Here is a 20,779-nt window from a genome sequence, read left to right on the forward strand (position 1 = left end):
TACGCACGTGGAAGTATCGATAAAGAAGATAAAAAAAAAGGTACACTAGCGGCCCTTACACGAGTCATTCAAAATGTCATTACTAAACAATAATATCATTTTAATGAACGTGTAATGGTGCACTAATGACGAAATTTCTAACAAATTTGAAATACATCATTACTTAGTCATAATTTAAAATGACATTTTTAATGCTCGTGTAAGGGCCGCTACTGAAACAAAGATTATGACCTAGGACAGGACCTGACAATTGTTAATCCACTTTTAGGACCAATTTCGGACCAGCTCGTGATTGGTTGAAATTGACACAAGCAAGTACAAGTTGTGGAAATCAAGATTACTGCAGGGTGGTAGAAAAAGTATTGTCAGTATCGTCGGTAACAATGTAGCTTGATATAGGATATTTTATTTTTCGGGTCATCTTTTCAAAATTATTAATTTCAATAGGATTTAAGTTCAATTTGTTTTTAAATCCTGTCAATGCGGAAAGTATGCGAGTACATTTAACAATCACTGCATGATACAAAGAGAAAGCCTGAAATCACGAAGTGTGATATGGACGAGAATATTGATTATGTTGGTTGAGAATAGCACCGAATCTTTGGATACGTTATGTTATTATTTTTCTCAAATAGAATATGTTGAATACTTTAGTTAATAAAGCTGCAAAAATTAATTACCCAAAATTGAGTGTTTTAGAAAAATTTTATGAGGCTGTTTCAACTAAACGTTTTCTTCAAAACAAACATCTGATCAAAATGAATCCAGAGCTATATTTTTGACCGATATAACATTTGTCTAAGTGTTTTCAAATGATAAATAATTGCATGTTATAAGGGGAGAAAGTTTTCAGAATGAATAATTATCTCTACTGGCAACAGTGATCGCGAGTCATTTATTATTTACAGCAGGGAGCAACCGGAATAAGAAGAGAAATATTTTTCTGGAAAAAGAAGCCAGTTGTCTGGTCCTGTCCTAGATTATGACATACAACAAAAGGAAACGAAGGTATTTTAGCCGCTAAATATTTTGGCCTTTTGATAAACTTTTTGGAAGTATTCTATCATTATCGTGAATTATATGCATGTTAAAACATAATTTTCTATAAAGTATCTCATTGATATAAAAAAGACTACCGGGGTACCCGAATAGAAATTTAAAGTAAACCGTACTCCACAAACTGAGAAGAGACAATAAAATTGTTCCTACGTTTATTTAGGTATAATCAACAGACACAATATGGTCCTAATGATAATTTCTAATACACAAAATACACAAAAAGAATTTCAAGTATCCTACTGCGTGATAGATTGAAGTCGAATTCTAATGAAACACGATTGAATGATCTCTGCAAGCCAATAATAGCATTATTGGCACCGTAGTTAGTTCGTCGTAAAGGAAGTCGAAGAAATGCACTGTGGCGAAGAGTACGGATTCTTACGTTGATACTAATTTCGCGGAGCAATCTTATCGGTCAAAACATCTGCTATTAATAAAGCACGTGCAACATCTCGACGAACTTGTAGTGTATCTGGACCGATTAGTAACCCGCGACTTTCGTAGCTTGGTAGATGGTGAGGATTGTTCCACGGTAAGCGCCGTAGAGCGAAGCGAATGAATCTGCGTTGTATCGATTCGATTTCATGAACTCCGTTTCTGTAGTGAGGATTCCAAACGACAGAACAGTACTCCAGAGATAAACGACCAAGTGAGCAATACAGAGATTTTAAACAGTACACGTCTGTAAAAAGGTCCAGCCACCCTCATTACAAAATCCTAAGTTGCGAGAAGCTTTAGAAACGATATAGCTGATGTGTTGCTTGAATGTCAGTTGCTCATCGAGAAAGACACCAAGGTCTTTAACACACGTCGTGCTGACTATCGGGGATCCTTCCAGAACGTTATCAAAATGAAATGGCTTTTTCTACGTTAACTCACAGACTAACAGACAGGACACTCAAATTAGATTCTTTAATCATTTTAACGGTCATTTCGAATATTCCTTTATTTGGGACAGTACTCACATGTGTCATGATGGCGCCACGTTACCCTATCAAAAACATCCTGTCTGTCATCTAGACTGTGTTTATTTTTTTCATTTACCAACAGAGTTGCCATTCATACAGAATTACCTGTAATGTATTGATTTGTATACGTCCATGCGAATTTCATGCAGGATACAGATTTAATACATATTGCCAAAACTATATACATAATTGTGCCTACTTCTCATCCTTTAACGCAATACAAAATCGAACCCGTTTTGTTTCAATATTCACTTGCTTCTGGTCTGCCGCCACTTAATTTCGGGTGAAAACTACCAACACAATAAAAAATAGTCTAGATGAACAACGTTGAGTCAAATAAATGGTTATCTTCCAACATCGCGAAAAAGTTAAATATATTATCAACGTAATCCAATAATTTATTGTGACAATTCATTTTCAAATATTTTGATGAAATCAGGCATCCCTGCAAGCAGCTGATTGGTGTTGACAAACGAGGGGAAACCAACTAGTATAAAAACTTTTACATAACACAAGGGGTGTACCAATAGTAAATAGTTCGCGCAGTACAATATAGGTGGAACTAGTGCATCACGAAAAATTATTTTTATAAGAATTTACTCATACTGTCATGTCTGTTAGTCTGTGGTTAACTATCAACTTCACATTCGAGAAAAAAATGGAAGCTTTTTTTTGCTCACTAAACCAACGATTGGGGCGACAAATCTTATTTTACCCCGGGCGCCAAATTTCCTCGGTACGAAACTGTACATAACTATCCCCTCTTTTATAATAAAAACCTGTTTTAAGGTAGCGCTTCGCCGTGGTCACGGGAGTTCGCTGCCTATCCCGGGGTTTCACGCAATTCACCCAAAATTGTGAGAAAACGGGGAAGAAAACGGAAATTCCAAGAACATACGATTCTAGATAATTAATTTTTCTATCGATTCGTATATAAATTGTGCCTGATAAACGTTTTTATCGAAAGATTTCGTGCGAGTTATAAAAATAAATGAGTTTATCCTTATTCTTTCGCACGCACACAATGTCAACGCATGCATTGGGGTGTGCAAAATGCCACATGCGGTAGACGCTAACAACATTTCTTTAGTTTTCGTTGTCCGTTCTCTCTGCGTAAACGTCGAACATAGATGAGTAGAAAATGTAAGTAAGTGTTACTACTTTGTAAAATAATTTCTATTCATGTTTCAGTAGAACCAGAAATCAGTAATAATTTTCATCGCTACTAGCTTTGACGCTTTGTTGAAAACGTAACACATCCCTACTTATGCGAGTTGCTTATAGCGAGAGAAGGAAAAAAGAAAACAAAACGTTTTACAAAACTCGCACGAAATCTCGCGAAAGAAAAGCTTTCTAACTGATATTTTTCGCCAAATGCATAGTAAAATCGTTTACCTACAATCGTATGTTTTTGATTTTTCGTGAATCGGGATAGTATTGGAGAAATTCGCAATTTAGGGTGAAATTTCGGCGACAAAGCAAGAGAAAGCAGTGAGTTGTCTTGCTTCGACCTGACCACGGCGAAGCGCTACCTTAATCCCCCTAGTTGTGTAATGATGCCATACTATCATAAATAATACTGTGGTATTCTTAAAAAAAATTTTCTTCGATTCTTGAAAGAATAACCGAAATCAGTTTATGTCAAGGGGCAAATCACTCTAAACTCTAGACAATCTCATACTAATAAACTCATGTAATTCCAAGATAATCTTCTCTAATCTCATTTAATCCCAACTAGTCTAGATAAGTTTGGGTAATTTAAAACTAATCCCACCTAGTTTTGCCTAATCTTGTTTGAAGTGTATCTGTCATTCGAGCTCTCACGCAGAGATGCCATTTATACAGATTTATCTGTATTATACAGATTTTTACATGCGCATACAGATTTAATACAGAATACAGATTTTATACAGATTTCTCAAATTAAATATAGATACCACAAAAAGTAAGAAAGAAATAATGAAACTTTTCCGTCTGAGCGTGTTCGATTGCCCATATTAAAATGAAATTTTTTTCGTGCAGCTGTTTAATGATGAACGCTGAAATACATTTATATCATAATTTGAAACCAATTTGAACTGATGTTCAAGGAAGTCATGGCGTCATGAAACTTTATTGTCAGACTGGAAAGTTGTATGACCTGACTTGACGTTGCGTATTGGGCGTTTGAATTCCATGTTTGAATTCCAAGTCATCATTTTCAAACGAAAAAGTATATGGATTTACAATTCAATTGTGGTTGATAACAAAAACAATTAAATTTCGTCGTTGAATGTTTTTGTCAGTACGGCAAGGACTTACGATATAAAGGAATGCTCCTTGCATCTGCCATTCTATAACAATAATCTAATGGAATAACATCTTTAAACATCATTTTATTTCCGAATTTTCCTTTCATTACAGATAAATACAGATTTTTTATACAAAGCAATATTATATATATTCTATGAAAATATCTGGCATCTCTGCTCCCACGTTTACAGCTTCTTATGTCAAAATAATACTTTTCCAGATCTCGGCTAAACTTCTCTAATCCCATTCTAATCCAGCGAGATCCCTGCTAAACTTTTTTACTCCCGGTAAAACTTGTTTGAGTTCAGACAAAGTTTAGAGTGATTTGCCCCTTGGTTTATGTGGTACACACGGCTCAAGACGAGAAATGTCTTTCCCCTCGCAGGTGACAGCTGCGAACAGCAATGGGCGCACAGCGCACGAGCACGCAGCGTATCATCTTCCCTTTTCGGTGCGTCATTACAGTTACGATTGCTGAAGCTTGAGGTGGTAAGTCGCACGTCCTTAAATCGAGTGATTCTCTCAACCTCATTCAAGATGGCTACCGTGTGGAGGGCAGGTTTCTACATTGGCGATCCTGCCAGGAGCTAGATCAACTTGTAATCATGAAAAGGATGTGTAGAATCACTCGACATAAGGAATATTTGGAAATGAGAATCCAAATTGCATGATTGACTACCGAAAGTAGAGAGCAGGCCTGTTTGGGATAACCGCCATGTTTTTAATCTGCGGTGTGTAATGAAAACCACCCAAACGATAAAGTTTTTCGCGTCAGGACGACCGCCGGGGTTTGAACCACCCAGATGAGGTAGTTTGGCGCGTTGGAACGACCGTCGGTGTTTGGACCGTTAGAATCAGAACGTTAGATGTGCGTAATGAAAACCATATCTAGACGGGCGCGTCGGGACAACCGCCAGTGTTCAAATTGAGGGGTGTGTAAAGAAAACATTCTGGAAGCAAAAGCTTGCGAGTTAGAACAACCGCTGAAATTTGAATATGGTTTTAAGCAACCTCCAACGTTCTGATAAATAAATGACGAGTTTCTGAAATAAGCCACCACAGTTTGTTTGATCGTCTACTGATAAAAACTATCAATTGGAGAAGATTTTACCCTATATTTCCGGAACTGGGAGTCGGATTCGGATGAAATTCAAGAATTCCGTATGGGACCACAGGACCTTTCATTTGTGAAAATCGGTTTCGCTATCTATGAGAAAAGCTAGAAAACATATTATCATAACTCATAATCATAACTTTTCTCTAATATTGTTTCGAAAATCTAATTGAAAAAGTTAACCTTTGAAATTCGAAGGAAGTTTCTAAGTTTTACAATAATAATTTTTTAGCTCTTATAACGAGAGTTTGTACTCTGCAAAATACAAGCAATGAAAATTTTTAATCTTATCAACCATCACACAATTTTCGATAAATATGGAAGACAATGTTATACCCGTTTCAAGAATGATAGATCAATTTTCGGCTTTTGTAAAAATAGAACGTGGGTAACAGAGTTATTTTGGCCCACTTTGTAAACACAATTTTGGATAAATATGTAAGATAATGCTATATGCGTTTCAAGAATGATAGATCAATTTTCAGCTTTTGTGACTAAGAAGGGTAACAGAGGTATTTTGGCCCACTTTGTAAAGATATCCACCAAATGTTGTAATATCTTTGAAAATTCCTTCCACAATAGGTAATTTAATGTGATTAGCTTCAAATCGATGCAACATGGGTTACTTAACTTAAACATGGGTTACTTAAACCCTTAAAGTTTGTTAGGTGGGCCAAAATATATGAAGTGGCCAAAAGACCTCTGTTAACATATATGCATAAATTTTACTCAAATATTGCTGTGAATGGAAAATCTCGGTTAATTTTCAAAAGGGCCTATAAGCAAATAACAGTTTCTCTTTTATCACTCTCTCTTTCGATTATTGTGATGTGATTAAAAAGATTTTCTTTGGTATCACTATTCTGTTTGAAAGTCGAAAGTTTCGGGTATCATTTCGTGCAGAGTTGAATGATAAACGTGGAAACCGCTTGGTAATTAATAGAAGAGAAAGTAAACAAAGAGAAACTGTCACTTGCTTATACGCCCTTTTGAAAAATCAACCGAGAAATCCCAAATTAGAGTGGCTTTGAAAATACTTTTATTCTGGGTTATTTCATTTTTACTCAATATGGGTAAGATCGTACTCATGTTTTGTAATTATATTTTTAACTGTGCAGATTGCCGTCAGAAACAGAGATGCCATTTATACAGATTTATCTGTATTATACAGATTTTTACATGCTCGTACAGATTTAATACAGAGTACAGATTTTATACAGATTTCCTCAATTTAATACAGATTTATACAGATCTCACAAAAAGTAAGAAAGGAAAAAATTGACTTTTCTGTTTGAGCTATCTTTTAGTATTTGATTCCAGTGACGATATAAAAGTCTATCAATCAAAGGACAAAACACAAATTAATATGGAAATCTGTGAAATCCATTTATATTATAACTTGAAATCAATTTGAACTGATATTCAGTTTTTTTGTAATGACTTAGTGGAAACATATATTGGAGAAGCCAAATGAATGAAAAACTAACAGAAAAGCTGATTTATTGGAAAATGATACGCTTAGAGACAGTACTTTATTCAAGGAAGTAATGGCATCATGAAACTTTACTGTCAAACTGAGAGTTGTATGAACCGACTTGACGTTGCATATTGGGCGCTGAAATTCCATGTCAAATTATAAAGTCACCAATTTCGAACTAGATAAACATATGGGATTACAATTCAGTTGTTGTGGATAAAAAAATGAAACTTCGTCGTTGAATATTCTTGTGAGCGCGGTAATGACTGATTGAATCTACCATCCTACAACCACCATCTATTCGAATAACATATCTTAGCATCATTTTGTTGTAAGAATTTCATTTTATTAGTGAATACAGATTAATACAGATTTTTTATACAAAAAATACAGATTTTCTATGAAAATATCTGGCATCTCTGGTCAGAAATGACATTTCGACGACTTGACATATTTGCAATATGTAAGAAAATAAATCTGCGTGTAATTCACTGGGATGCCGACCATTATTGTTTTGTTCTTAAATTTAGGTATTGACTGCTATTATATTTCTATCAATATCGATTACAATATAACTTAATTATGTTATAGTAGCATTGGCAATAGAATTATAATTATTTTTTCTTTATGTGGAGAATTTGTGTATATCTTGAACACTTCTTGGTTTCTGCAGTATTGTTCCCCAAATTGATAAATGAAAAGTATTTTATTCAACTGTCCGTATATCTGGCATTTCTGTTGTTTTATGCCGACCGGTGTTGGACATTTCAGATAGCTAAATTCTAGCATTTCATTGCGTTTTCGTCTGAACGTCATTTGAGCGCAGTAGTGAAAATTGGTAAATTTTAAGCTGAATTGATTCAAAACCTCATTGAAGCTATCAAAAAAGTTGTCTGTTATTCAGTGTAATCGAATAGAAGATTTATTGTTTTTCAAAACCACTTAGAAGGAGCCAAAACAGCCACAACGATGGCGTCCTATCAGATTGCGAATTTACTCGAAAAGGTAAAAAATAAAAAAAAGTAATTTCATCCTCTAACGGTTGCATTTATCTCTGTGAGAACAAAAAATCAATGCTCAACCTATTGGTTAGTTTTAAAAACAAACGATTGATGTGATATGCCCAATAGCAGGTGCTTGTTTTCTATCACTGGAATGAGTTTCATACATTCTGATGATGTGTTTTGAAGTATTCTATTGTATTGTATTTGGAAGATGTAAGTTTAATGAGATTATATGATTAAATAGTAACGCACAGCTATAGCGACAATTAAATAACTAAAAATGAATTGCATAACAAAGATAAATTATGCATAGTTTGGATTGAAATACACCAATATCGAGGTAGCACATGTACTTAGTTTCAAAGTTACTCGTTCTTTGTTCTTGTTTTTAAAAGAAATATTTTCGACGAAAATATGAGCAAGGTGCTGGTATTTCAAAGCCGTGTACTTCAATAATACGCATATTTTAGCTTATATTCTCTTGTGTTAACGACAATTGAGAATCACTTAATTACGCACGACTTTTTTAAATTTGTTAAACTCTCCAGGATTTGCTGAAGCCGCACAATACCTTATAAACTTTTTTTAATCTCGCGCAATCCCTCCTAAACTTCCTCACACCTGCTAATCTCACACAAACCCGTAAACTTTTGTAAACCTGTTAAATCTTGTTTGAGCTCAGGCAAAGTTTGCCACTTGACGTCGATGTATTTTTCCGACAGCTAAAGCTGCCCTTACACGAGACAATATTATTGTCAATACAAGGAGTATTGACAATACTTTTGATCGTGTAATGGAAACTTCATTGGATTGACGAAAATATTGTCAAAAAATCAAAACTGCTCATCAATCCGACAATACTTTCTCTCCAGAGAAGAAACTGTCAACTATGTGCAATGAACTCTTCTCTCAATGTTCCAATGTTCAGTTGCAATATTTGAAGCTTCAAACGCTTGATTTGTTCGAAAAATGCGGACTCAAGTTACCAAGTCAATTGGATTGACGATATTGACAATACTTTGGATTGACAATAATATTGTCACGTGTAAGGGCCGCTTAATAAACTTCTAAAGCTGCCCTTACACGAGACAATATTGTCAATACAAGGAGTATTGACAATACTTTTGATCGTGTAATGGAAACTTCATTGGATTGACGAAAATATTGTCAAAAAAATCAAAACTGCTCATCAATCCAACAATACTTTCTCTCCAGAGAGAAACTGTTAAATATGTGCAATAATCTCTTATCTCTATATTTTAATATTCATTTGCAATATTTGAAGCTCCAAACGCTTGATTTTCTCGAAAAATGCGGACTCCAGTTACCAAGTCAATTGGATTGACGGTATTGACAATACTTTGGATTGACAATAATATTGTCACGTGTAAGGGCTGCTTAAGAAAACATTAATTTTGAATAAAATGTTCAAAACGACAAAGGTAACAATGAGAGATTCTCTGTGTTTACTTTCTCTTTCGATTATTACGGTACTCTTAGCAATCCTTCTCTCCAACTATTCACCGATAATAATAACTAAGGCTATCATCTTTCAATCTGCACTGAAGAAATTACCGAAAAAAGCAGGAATATTTCGCAATAATCAAAAGAGGAAGTAAACAAAGAGAGTCTCTCATTGTTACATTCGTCGTTTTGAACATTTCATACAGAAATGTTTTATGCGAAGGTGTGAAAATTAAAAAAAATTAGAAACTAGTTTTTTATCTGCGCTTTTAACACACTGCGAGTATATTTAATCCTTTAAGTAAAAAGAGTACACGAATTATTCTAACGATAATAGAACATGACAGATGAAAATTCACTTAGGATACTGTGAACGATATCTATCCTCTCGTAGCAGTCACTACTCTAGTAAAACTTAGGAAACACAACGATATTTACGCGGCAGTTATTATCGATATTGTAAATCTATATTAGTAGAAAAACAAAATGCCTTATAAGTTTAAATATATAATCAGAAATTTGTGATAACATTTTGATATCTTTTTGCATAATTTTCAATAAGCTAGAATGAACACAGCTTATTTAGTCTTAAAGTTAATCAATGTTACGGTCCCTTTGTACCATATTGCAGTCAAATGATATTAATGATTACTGCTGGTATTAATGATTTCTATTAATGGCTGGTCAGTTCAATTAGTATTCCAGTCAGTCTGGTAGCATTACCCAGACATAGCATTATCCATTAACATTAAGAAAATAACAAAAATAATAGATTGTTCCATATAAAATTATGTCCCTAATAGTTTATTTGCTTTTCTCTTTCGATTATTGCGAAATATTCCTGTTTTTTTTCGGTAATTTCTTCAGAGCAGATTATAAGATAATAGCTTTAGAATCGTAGCACCAGCCATGCAATAGTTCTGTACACTCTGAATCGGCTGCGAAGTCTGTTGAAACAGAAGTTCAAATTCCACTACAGGAATGTAATACCAAGGCTTTGCTTTAGTTATTATTATCGGTAAATAATTGGAGCGAAGGATTGCTAAAAGTGCCGTAATAATCAAAAGAGAAAGTAAACAAAGAGAATCTCTCATTGTTACATACGTCGTTTTGAACATTTTATACAGAATTTGTATCGAACGATCAAAAGCAGCGATTTTAACCTTTACAGGAAATCACTTTCCGTTTTTAGATCATATAGTTTCAAAATGTTTCAAATGAAATTTCAATTTCATAGCTCCAAACATGCACAAAAATGACGAATGACAGCCGACCGAATGACAAAACATCAGTGAACAAGAAGGGCGAAGGAACAATAGGTCGAATGCGTCAAATTGCGTATGATTATGTGGTGACGATATTCACTTGAGAACAATTGAATATGCAACTTTTTGAGTATCTCAAATATATTTGTTTTACTTTCATTCGAACTTTAAAACAGGATTGTGTAATTCCTCAAAAAACTCTTGCATCGATCACATAAAAAATGCGGCAGAATGAATGAATGCGAAGAAACGATGAAACTTCTTGAAATTACTGCGTTATGTAAATAGGAATTGAACTTATGTTTACAAAAAATAAACATAATTTTTAATAAATAAGTTTCACGTTTGGTTTTCTGTACAACTGTACATGAATCTGAAAATATTCTTCTCTAGAAAAAATGATTAATACTACATATTGTAGAATGAATCGTTTGTATTTTTTCAAAAAGAAAATAGACAATGAACTGCATTTTGATTATAAAACATATATTTGTGGGATCTAAATTTCCAGGCGCTTTTAAATAAATGTGTTTGAATTGTTATGCGTTGTTTATGTAAAATTAACAAACTATTAGTTTTAAATGAGAAATATCGAAACGTTACCTAGAATATTCAAAAAATTACTGTCAATTTATTTTACAAACTTTAGTATCCATTTTCATAAATATGAGCTGAGCTAAGCTATAATAGACAGCCCGTAGTTGCAGTTGTAGAAGCAAATTATTTCCATTGTGCATCCTTGCTAAAAACTTTGCATTGCATGGTCAATAACGACGCCGGTCACGGCCAAAGGATGTGCTAATGAGGAAGGGAAGGAATATTAGTCCGATACTAGTTGTTTCTAGAGATCACGGGTACCACTGTACCTCCACGAGTATCACAGGGTAGGAGATGTATTAGTATGGATAAGAGAAGATCCTGGATATATCTTGGTAAATAATACAATGTTCGAAACGATAAACTTCCGGAAATCGTAAAACTACAGACAGTCGGCTGTCAGGATATCTGACACTTTATTCATTTGTAAATTTTCCACTTTTGTCTTTACGATGAATAAGTAATTTATAATCTGTCGACCGATTGAAATATTATAGAACAAAAATGCACGGAAAGCGCGACGAAAACATATTTTGAAACCTGTTTTTAAACCAATGTATTCAAATAAGTTTATCAGGCGTAGGTTTCTTGTAACAGTTTGAAGTGTGTTGTGTAAGTTAAAGATCTACTATCGGTTATCAAAAGTGAGGGAATTGATCATATCAAAAATTTTCCTATTATTGATTCAACCCACCACAAAAGCAGATAGGCAGATTCATTTATATTAATAACAATTTCTAATGCATTTTTGCGAGAAATAATTTTTATCAATCAAATTGTAGTAAATGTTAGCAATAATATGAAGAAAGACAAGAAAAGATAATTTAGTCCGACAAAACTACTCTTCGTAGCTGAAAAAACTGACAAAGAAGAGTTCTCTTGAAAAATTCCGAATAAATATTTTTAGGGAAAGTTTGGTAAAAAAACAACCAAAGCTGCAACACTAAAAAATCTGGTAATCGAAATTAAATTAAAATAAGTTTATCAGGCTTCGAAAAATCGTAGGTTTCTTGTAATAGTTTGATGTGTGACGTGTAATCTAAAGATCTACTATCGGTTATCAGAAGTGAGGGAATTAATCATACCAAATATTTTATTTTTATTTATTCAGCATATCACATGAGCAGATAGGTAGATTTATTTATATCATTAATAAGCAATTTCCAATGGATTTTTGCGAGAGAAGACTTTTATCAATCTAATTGTAGTCCTAAAGGTTCGAAATAATATGAAGAAAGAAAAGAAAACTTTGTCCGATAAAACTATTCTTCGAAGCTAAAAAAAAACAACACTAAACAAATCTGGTAATCAAAATTAGGAAAAGATCCTGCAATTGTGGTAGTACGAAGTATGATACTGAATGAAATTTTCTTACATATTTCTCTAATTGAAAAATGAATGTAATTTTTTTCAGTTATACTCGACACAACAGAGAACCCATATCCTGTTCAGCCAAACTGATTCTAAACTAAATTTTTCACATTTGCATTCCATTGGAAAGATCCCGAGTTTGTCATCTATACATTCTAAACAGCCTGTTTCGAAAGAAAACGTGTGGGCTCGATTGGTGTCACCCGGTGAATATGCGTTTCCTTACAATGCCATCACTTTCGCGTATATTGCAAATAAAATATGTAGTTGATGATAAGATTGAAACACAATTTAAGTTTGCAATGAGATATGAACTGATGGAGAATGCTAGCATTGCTGACAAATCGCTATTTGAAAAAAAAAAATGGAAAAAAGGGACGCCGACGAATTTAGCTCACCACCATCTTCCATTTTCATAAATATGATATCAAAAATTTAGAACAAATTTTTCGAAAATATTTTTCAATATGGCTTCGAGTGTAACATAGAACAATTAGTTTTATTTGAGTAACTGGAAACACGATTAAGTAAATTCCGAACAATGTCTTTAGAAATACGAAATGTTTTTTGTTTCCTTGAACATAAACTGAACTTGAATTGAAAGTTTGGTATTAATTTACAATTAATGATTGTTACATTATTCAACAAAAAAGAATCCATTATTGCAGAATCATGGCTTATTTTTCGAGTTGGTAATGTACTAAAGATTAGTAATTTTATTACTGCAACGTGATAATTCACAGAATCCAATTACAACTATAAACAAATTACCTGTAGAAGAAAATGTGAAAATAGATATTAATGTTGACTATGATCATTTTCATGATTGACGGAAACTATGGGGTGCTGTTCGAACAAACTATACTATGGTTTTATGGAATAGTTTATGGTTGACCTAATTTCATATTGAACGCCTAAGAATAACAATAAAATATGAGTTCATGTTTAACTCACGCATAATATCAACTATCAAATGTGATTATTGTTGTTTCCGTGTGCCCAGTTTCTTCTCCTTGCAGTTGCAGCAGTTTTTGTAGATAGTGCATACCACTTCTTCCCTTCTGTCTGCAAATCTGCAGATTTCTTATGTAGTGCTGCAGACATTTTCTGTTGCAGCGTTTTGAAAATCAAGTTTTTCGTCAAAATTTACAGACTTTTGAAATAGCCACACTGTTTTTTTTTTGTTCGCCAAACCAGTTTTGTGTTTCATACTTTATAGAGAAATGAAGTCCGCAGACATTTTTTCGGATTTCCGGCTTTTTGCTACCCTGTCTGAAGATATTCGAAATTTGTAACTGGCATCTCTGCTCCTGTGGTAGAAGCTCCTCATCACAAATCTTGAGTGAGCAGTGCCTGTACCCTGATTGATGCCCATGTCGTCCTCTGTATCTAGTATTTCGCATATTCTGTGGTGTGCGGCCATTACGTAAACAATTAAATCAAATCTTCTCATAGAGCTTACGTGTGTCATTGTCATGTCGGTACATCTGTTCCATCGTTTCGTGATCACGATCTTCCTGATCGCGCTTTTTCTTCCGGAAAACCGAGTTCGGTGTGTTTCGAGCTTGTCTTTATCGTTTACTCTCATGCGATACTGTAGTCTCCTCGCTCCTGCTGCATTTTTCTTCTTCGCAGTTAAACCAGTCATTTTTTTGAATCGATGTTCTTGTACCTGGTAGGTCATGTGAATTTATTTGCGGCGGAAGAAGTAGCTTCGGACTACCAATCCTCGGGAAGCAGTAAAGTTCACGTATCGTGTGCCGTTGCCGTTTGATGCCGCTTCATGCTCTCCGGTCCGATCACAGTCCTATACATTACCTCCCGGCCTACTTTAGGGTTTATGTCGCTGATGATGATTTTCACATCCCGCCGTGGACAGCTGTCGTAAGTTCATTTCAATTGCGCTTAGAATGCTTCCATCTCATCATCGGGTTTCGACTCGTGTGGGTAGTGTACGTTGGTGAGGCAGTAATTAAAGAAACAGCCTTTGATTTTCAATAAATACGTCCAGTTACTGATTGGTTGTAACACAATTCAGCGCTGGCTTCTGCTGCATCTTTCTTTTTTGCCGCTCGAGTACAATGTTCAGGGGGCTGGCTTAAGTTAAGGAATTTAGAATTTATCGCCTAATTTTATGTTTTACCAATTTAATATATCTATTCATCAATTTTTTTGAGAGTTCAAGAGAGTGCAGAGCCTATTGGAATCATTACTAAATTTGTGCAATTTTTCAATGTTTTCCAAACAGATGACATCCAACGATAAGGATTTCCGATTTATGGCGACGAATGATCTGATGACTGAACTCCAAAAAGACAGTATCAAGCTAGACGATGAATCAGAGAAAAAAGTCGTTCGGATGGTGCTACGTCTGCTAGAGGACAAAAATGGGGAGGTGCAAAATTTGGCTGTCAAGTGGTGAGTTTTGTTCAGAAGCGTTGTGGTTTATGAGATATTTCAAGTTTTTTCGTGTGAAATTTTAGTCTCGGTCCGTTGGTGAACAAAGTTAAGGAGAACCAGGTAGAAACGATAGTCGACTCACTGTGCGCTAACATGGTATCCAACAACGAACAACTTCGTGATATTTCCAGCATAGGTCTTAAGACGGTCATTTCGGAGCTACCGCAGTCTTCAAACTCATTGGTACCGAATGTTTGCCAGCGTATCACTGGCAAGTTAAGCAACGCAATTGAAAAGGAAGACGTTTCCGTTCAGTTGGAAGCACTAGATATTCTATCGGATTTATTGTCACGCTTTGGCGACTTGTTGGTCCCGTTTCATGAACTTATCCTAAAAGCTCTAGTACCGCAGTTGGGATCGGCTCGGCAGGCAGTTCGCAAGCGTACGATAGTGGCTCTATCTCATCTATTGACAACGTGTAACAACAACGCTTACAATAAGGTCATCGAGCATTTGCTGGACGGGTTGGAGAAGCCCCAGAATCAAGGGATGGTTCGGACCTACATTCAATGCTTGGCTGCTATTTGGTTTGTTTGACAGTTCGATATAAAACGGGATGGAAATAATTGTAATATTTTATTTTATTTACAGTCGTCAAGCGGGACATCGGTTGTGCAACCATATCGAGCGTGTAATGTTCTTATTGAACCAATACAGCCATCGTGACGACGATGAGCTACGTGAGTTTTGTCTGCAGGCATGTGAAGCATTTGTGCAGCGATGCCCGGAAGCGATCTTACCCCATATCCCTTCGGTAGGAGTTGTGTTCATACTGAAACCCTTGGGATTGTCTATAATAAATTTGTTCGGTTACAGATTGTTGAGCTCTGTCTAAAGTACATCACGTACGATCCGAATTACAATTACGAAGCTGATGATGGTGACGGTGGTGTTGCTATGGATATGGAAGACGATGAAGATATCGATAGCGAAGAATACAGCGATGACGACGACATGAGTTGGAAGGTACGTCGTTCGGCAGCTAAGTGTTTGGAGTCCGTTATTTCAACAAGACATGAGCTTTTGGAGGACTTTTATAAGACATTGTCACCAGCTCTGATTGCTCGTTTTAAAGGTGGGTTAAGTTTTTTTGCTTTATAGATACTTCTTCTGATTCAATTTCTATTGCAGAGCGCGAAGAAAATGTGAAATCGGACATTTTTCATGCATATATTGCGCTGTTGAAGTCTACTCGACCCATTGGCGATGACATTGCTCATGATCCCGATTCCATGGAACAGGTGCCGAGCTCCATAAGCATGTTACAGGACCAAGTACCGATGATAGTAAAGGCAGTGCAACCGTTGATGCGGGAGAAATCAGTCAAAACTCGGCAGGATTGCTTCCTGTTGTTGCGAGAACTTTTGAACGCGTTACCTGGAGCTTTGTCTAACCATATCGATCAACTGATGAGTGGCATCCATTACTCGCTTAACGATAAAAATTCGACATCGAACATGAAGATTGATGCACTGGGTTTTGTTCATTGTATGCTGGCAGGTCACAATCCTCAAGTTTTCCACCCTCATATTAAGACATTGGTTCCACTAATTGAGGCAGCAGTTTTTGATGCATTTTATAAAATTGCTACCGAAGCTCTAATGGTTTTGCAGCAACTGGTGAAAGTTATTCGCCCACTGAACATACAAACCAGCTTTGATTTCACACCCTATGTACAGCCACTTTACACAAGCACCCTACAGAGGTTACGTTCTCCTGAAGTTGACCAAGAAGTGAAAGAACGTGCCATTGCTTGCATGGGTCAGATAATCGCCAACATGGGAGATGTTTTGCAACAAGAACTAAACACGTGCTTGCCGCTGTTCATGGAACGACTGCGTAATGAAGTGACTCGATTAAGCTCAGTTAAAGCCCTGACTATGATTGCTGCCTCTCCGTTGCGTGTGAATCTCAGTCCAATTATCACAGAAGTGGTTCCGGTATTAGGATCATTCTTACGAAAAAATCAACGTGCGCTTAAACTGAACTCGTTAACACTGTTGGACACATTGATTACACATTACAATCAATTCATCGACCCGATATTGCTATGCAACGCCGTTTCAGAAGTACCACCATTGTTGTGCGAGTCCGATCTTCATGTTGCTCAGCTTTCGCTTGTACTACTTACCTCTGTTGCTCGTCAGCAACCGCAGGCGCTCATTGGAGTCCATGAATTGATTCTGCCTGAAGTAATGATCTTGGTACGATCACCGTTGTTGCAAGGAACGGCACTCAACTGCACGTTAAACCTATTTCAAGCTTTGGTGCAGGCAAACTTACCGGGTCTCAGCTATCGACATTTGCTAAACATGTTAATGCATCCTGTGCACAACCAGCAGCAAGGTCCAACCCTACACAAGCAAGCATATCATTCGCTGGCTAAATGTGTTGCCGCTCTAACGCTTCAGGTGCCAAACGAAGCAGTAACCGTAGCTCGAGAGTTTCTGCGAGAAATTCAAAATAGACGTAGCGACGCTCATTTAGTTTTTTATCTTCTGACAATTGGTGAAATTGGTAGGCACTTGTAAGTATTGTTATTGCCGTTGAGAGTTTCCGTTCGCTAATTGTAATGTTTTTTTTCTAGCAATCTTAACGCAATCGACTCACTTGCACAGATTATACTGAACTGCTTCTCAGCGTCATCGGAGGACGTGAAAGGAGCCGCATCCCATGCTTTGGGAGCGATTGCCGTTGGTAACATGAGTCACTATCTGCCATTTATTTTGACTGAAATCGAGGCTCAACCAAAGCGGCAATATTTGCTTCTTCATTCGCTGAAGGAAGTTATCACGTCGTTGTCAACCAGCAAACAGGGTCTGGAGCAACTCCTTCCGTCGGTGCCATCTATCTGGGCACAACTGTTCAAACATTGCGAATGTTCAGAGGAAGGGTCTCGCAATGTCGTTGCCGAATGTTTGGGAAAACTGGTGCTCGTTAATCCTGAAGAATTACTGCCACAATTGCAATTAGCGCTACGAAGCGAGAGTCATTTGATGCGGACCGCAGTTGTCTCGGCAATTAAATTCACCATCTCCGATCAGCCACAATCAATCGATCCTTTACTGCGACAGTGCATCGGACAGTTCCTTTTCGCTCTGCAAGATCCGGAACCAGCAGTACGACGAGTAGCACTGGTAGCCTTCAATTCTGCTGTGCACAATAAGCCAAGTTTGGTACGGGAATTACTTCCGGAGTTGCTACCACAGTTGTATTCGGAGACGAAGGTTAAGAAAGATCTGATTAGAGAAGTGGAAATGGGCCCATTCAAACATACTGTGGATGATGGTTTAGATATACGAAAGGCCGCATTCGAGTGTATGTACACATTGTTGGAACAGGGTCTTGACCGGGTAGACATCATGCAATTTTTGGAGCACGTGCAGGCTGGTTTGAAAGATCACTATGACATAAAGATGTTAACATACTTAATGACTGCTCGATTGGCCATACTTTGCCCGTCAGCAGTGCTACAAAGTAAATTTCAATTTATTTTTAAAAGGTATCATTTTTAACTGTGATTTTTTTTTCTAGAACTTGATCAATTTGTAGACCCACTTCGTGCAACCTGCACATTGAAGGTAAAAGCCAACTCCGTCAAGCAAGAGTATGAAAAACAAGACGAACTGAAACGGTCGGCTTTGCGCGCCGTTGCTGCACTTCTGCAAATCCCTAAAGCAGGTTGGTTTTACAAATGACATTCGATCGGATTTTGGTAGTAATTGAAGATATTCTTTGCACAGATAAAAATCAACACTTAGCCGAGTTTTTGCAACTGATTCGTAGCTCATCAGAGTTACAACCTCTGTTTGAATCGGTTCAGAAAGATTCATCCGTGTTAAGCAACAACAACGCAGACAGTCTAACGATGGACCAGAGCTAGGTGGAACGCAGTTGTGGTGTTGTTGTATCGAGTTATTGGTTTAAAAAACGCAAGGTGTGGTAGAATGCTGCTCATTGAGATTACTGTCGCATCGAGTTAGTAGCGGTCTTCTTGTCGAATGCTTTTGTTCATTTGCATGATGTGTGACCCTCGTATGACTTTAATTAACAATATTTAATCAGAAGAAACATTTTGAACGAAGGATTTGCGATAAAAAAGGAAAAAGATTTTATATGAAGAAACACGTCTCAATATTACATTTATCAAATGCATTTAGAGTAAATGACAGGATAGGGATTTTATAGCGTGTTGTTTAAAAATGAACGAAGAATGCTATGTCAAAAACAATAAAATTGAACACTTGTAACAGCTGCTATTCAACAGTCCCGAGAATCATAATCGTACAGAGTTATGAAACAGTGTGGCATAATAAACTCCACCTTTTAGTTTCTAAATCCAACGGTCAAATAAAAACAAATCTTCTACAGATTACTGTTAAAAGTAACCAGTGAATAAATGCCAGCTTGATACTGGATTGTGCAGTTTATCTTATAGTTTATATTCGAAAATCCCTCTCTATGTATAGTGATTGATAACAAGGATGAATAAATTCGCTTGTTAATTTTATTGTATTATTTGAAGCTCATATGCTTACGGAACGATACCATTCATGAACGCGTGCATGATCTTCCCTCGTACTTTAAAGATTGCTCTGTTTAAAAACAAATAACGCAGTACGGTGAGGTTCTTTCCATCGAGAGAGAGAGAAGTGTATTCCTTCTGACTTGGTTTTCTGAAGCGAAAGTACCCAATTCAAATCGTTGATCACATACGATGATCAACGGGCCATCTGCCAGTACTGTCTAAAACCCTCCAGTTTTGGTAAGCACTGCGAGAAATCGGACGAACGAATACTTGTACCCAAGGGCATCGAAACCTTTTCTGTTTCGGCCCAAAGCAATCTCAGCATGAAACAAAGATTGATAACTAGAAAATGCTACAACAAGATGCATTTTCCGCGACAAACAACGACAAAAAAATCCAAAAAATAAAGACGAAAATAATACGAAAAAAAACTATGATATCCAACAACAAAGCGAAAGCAGCGACGATGAATTCAATGACTGGAGCGCAATAGGTGACTCAATAGCTCCCCAAGTCTAAGATCGGTAAAGAGACTGCTTTTCTCCTGAAAAAAAAAAGATATCGAAGAGACCCAGCACAAAGAAACATGGCAATGACTTTACTTATACTTCAAACATATAAGATAAACCGGTTTCTTTTAGCTTTAAGGATCTTGAGGCATATCAAATAAATAAATGAGAAAAAAAGTTTCGCTTCGTACCTTGTTCAATACCGCATTAGTTGTTTTTTACGATCTAAACTGATTAATTGAACTGGTAGATGATGCTACAATCAGTGTTGGTGATTGCCGAAAAGTTGACAGAAGCTGCTATATTGCTATCTATATTGTATACAACATTTTCAATCCGGTAGAAGATGCTACAAGAACTCGAGTCTCTTAAGGTCTGAGGACACAGGGCCACGTGTTGAGTTTTAAATCGACCACGTGGCTCGCTCAATTCCCTTTGCGCATCGTATTTCTCTTGTACTCTCTCGTATATGAGCAGACTGTACCGGGTTACCAGCTAATCTATCGTATGGGTTGGACATTACATGGATTCCAATGAACAATGAAAAAATATTCAACTTTCACAAAGATTGAATCTGTGTGTTTGGCAGCCTTGTCGAGCAAATTTTATTTCTCTCTCCTTTTTCAGAATGCTATCAGGAAACCAAAGCGAAAAAAAATGGTGGATGCATT

General features: G+C 36.4%; 1 protein-coding gene across 1 annotated transcript; it reads left to right on the plus strand.

Moving 5' to 3' along the window:
• Positions 1-7,641: 7,641 nt before the first annotated feature.
• On the plus strand, positions 7,642-19,483 carry LOC131427811 (cullin-associated NEDD8-dissociated protein 1). The gene is made up of 9 exons (XM_058591338.1): positions 7,642-7,915; positions 14,860-15,029; positions 15,095-15,598; positions 15,663-15,825; positions 15,888-16,146; positions 16,203-17,598; positions 17,659-18,548; positions 18,606-18,752; positions 18,815-19,483. Exons 1-9 carry the CDS (start codon positions 7,880-7,882, stop codon positions 18,952-18,954), a joined length of 3,705 nt encoding a protein of 1,234 aa, XP_058447321.1. The 5' UTR covers positions 7,642-7,879; the 3' UTR covers positions 18,955-19,483.
• The last annotated feature ends 1,296 nt before the right edge of the window (positions 19,484-20,779 follow it).

The sequence above is a fragment of the Malaya genurostris genome, chromosome 2 (assembly GCF_030247185.1).
Source record: "Malaya genurostris strain Urasoe2022 chromosome 2, Malgen_1.1, whole genome shotgun sequence".
NCBI lineage: Eukaryota > Metazoa > Arthropoda > Insecta > Diptera > Culicidae > Malaya > Malaya genurostris.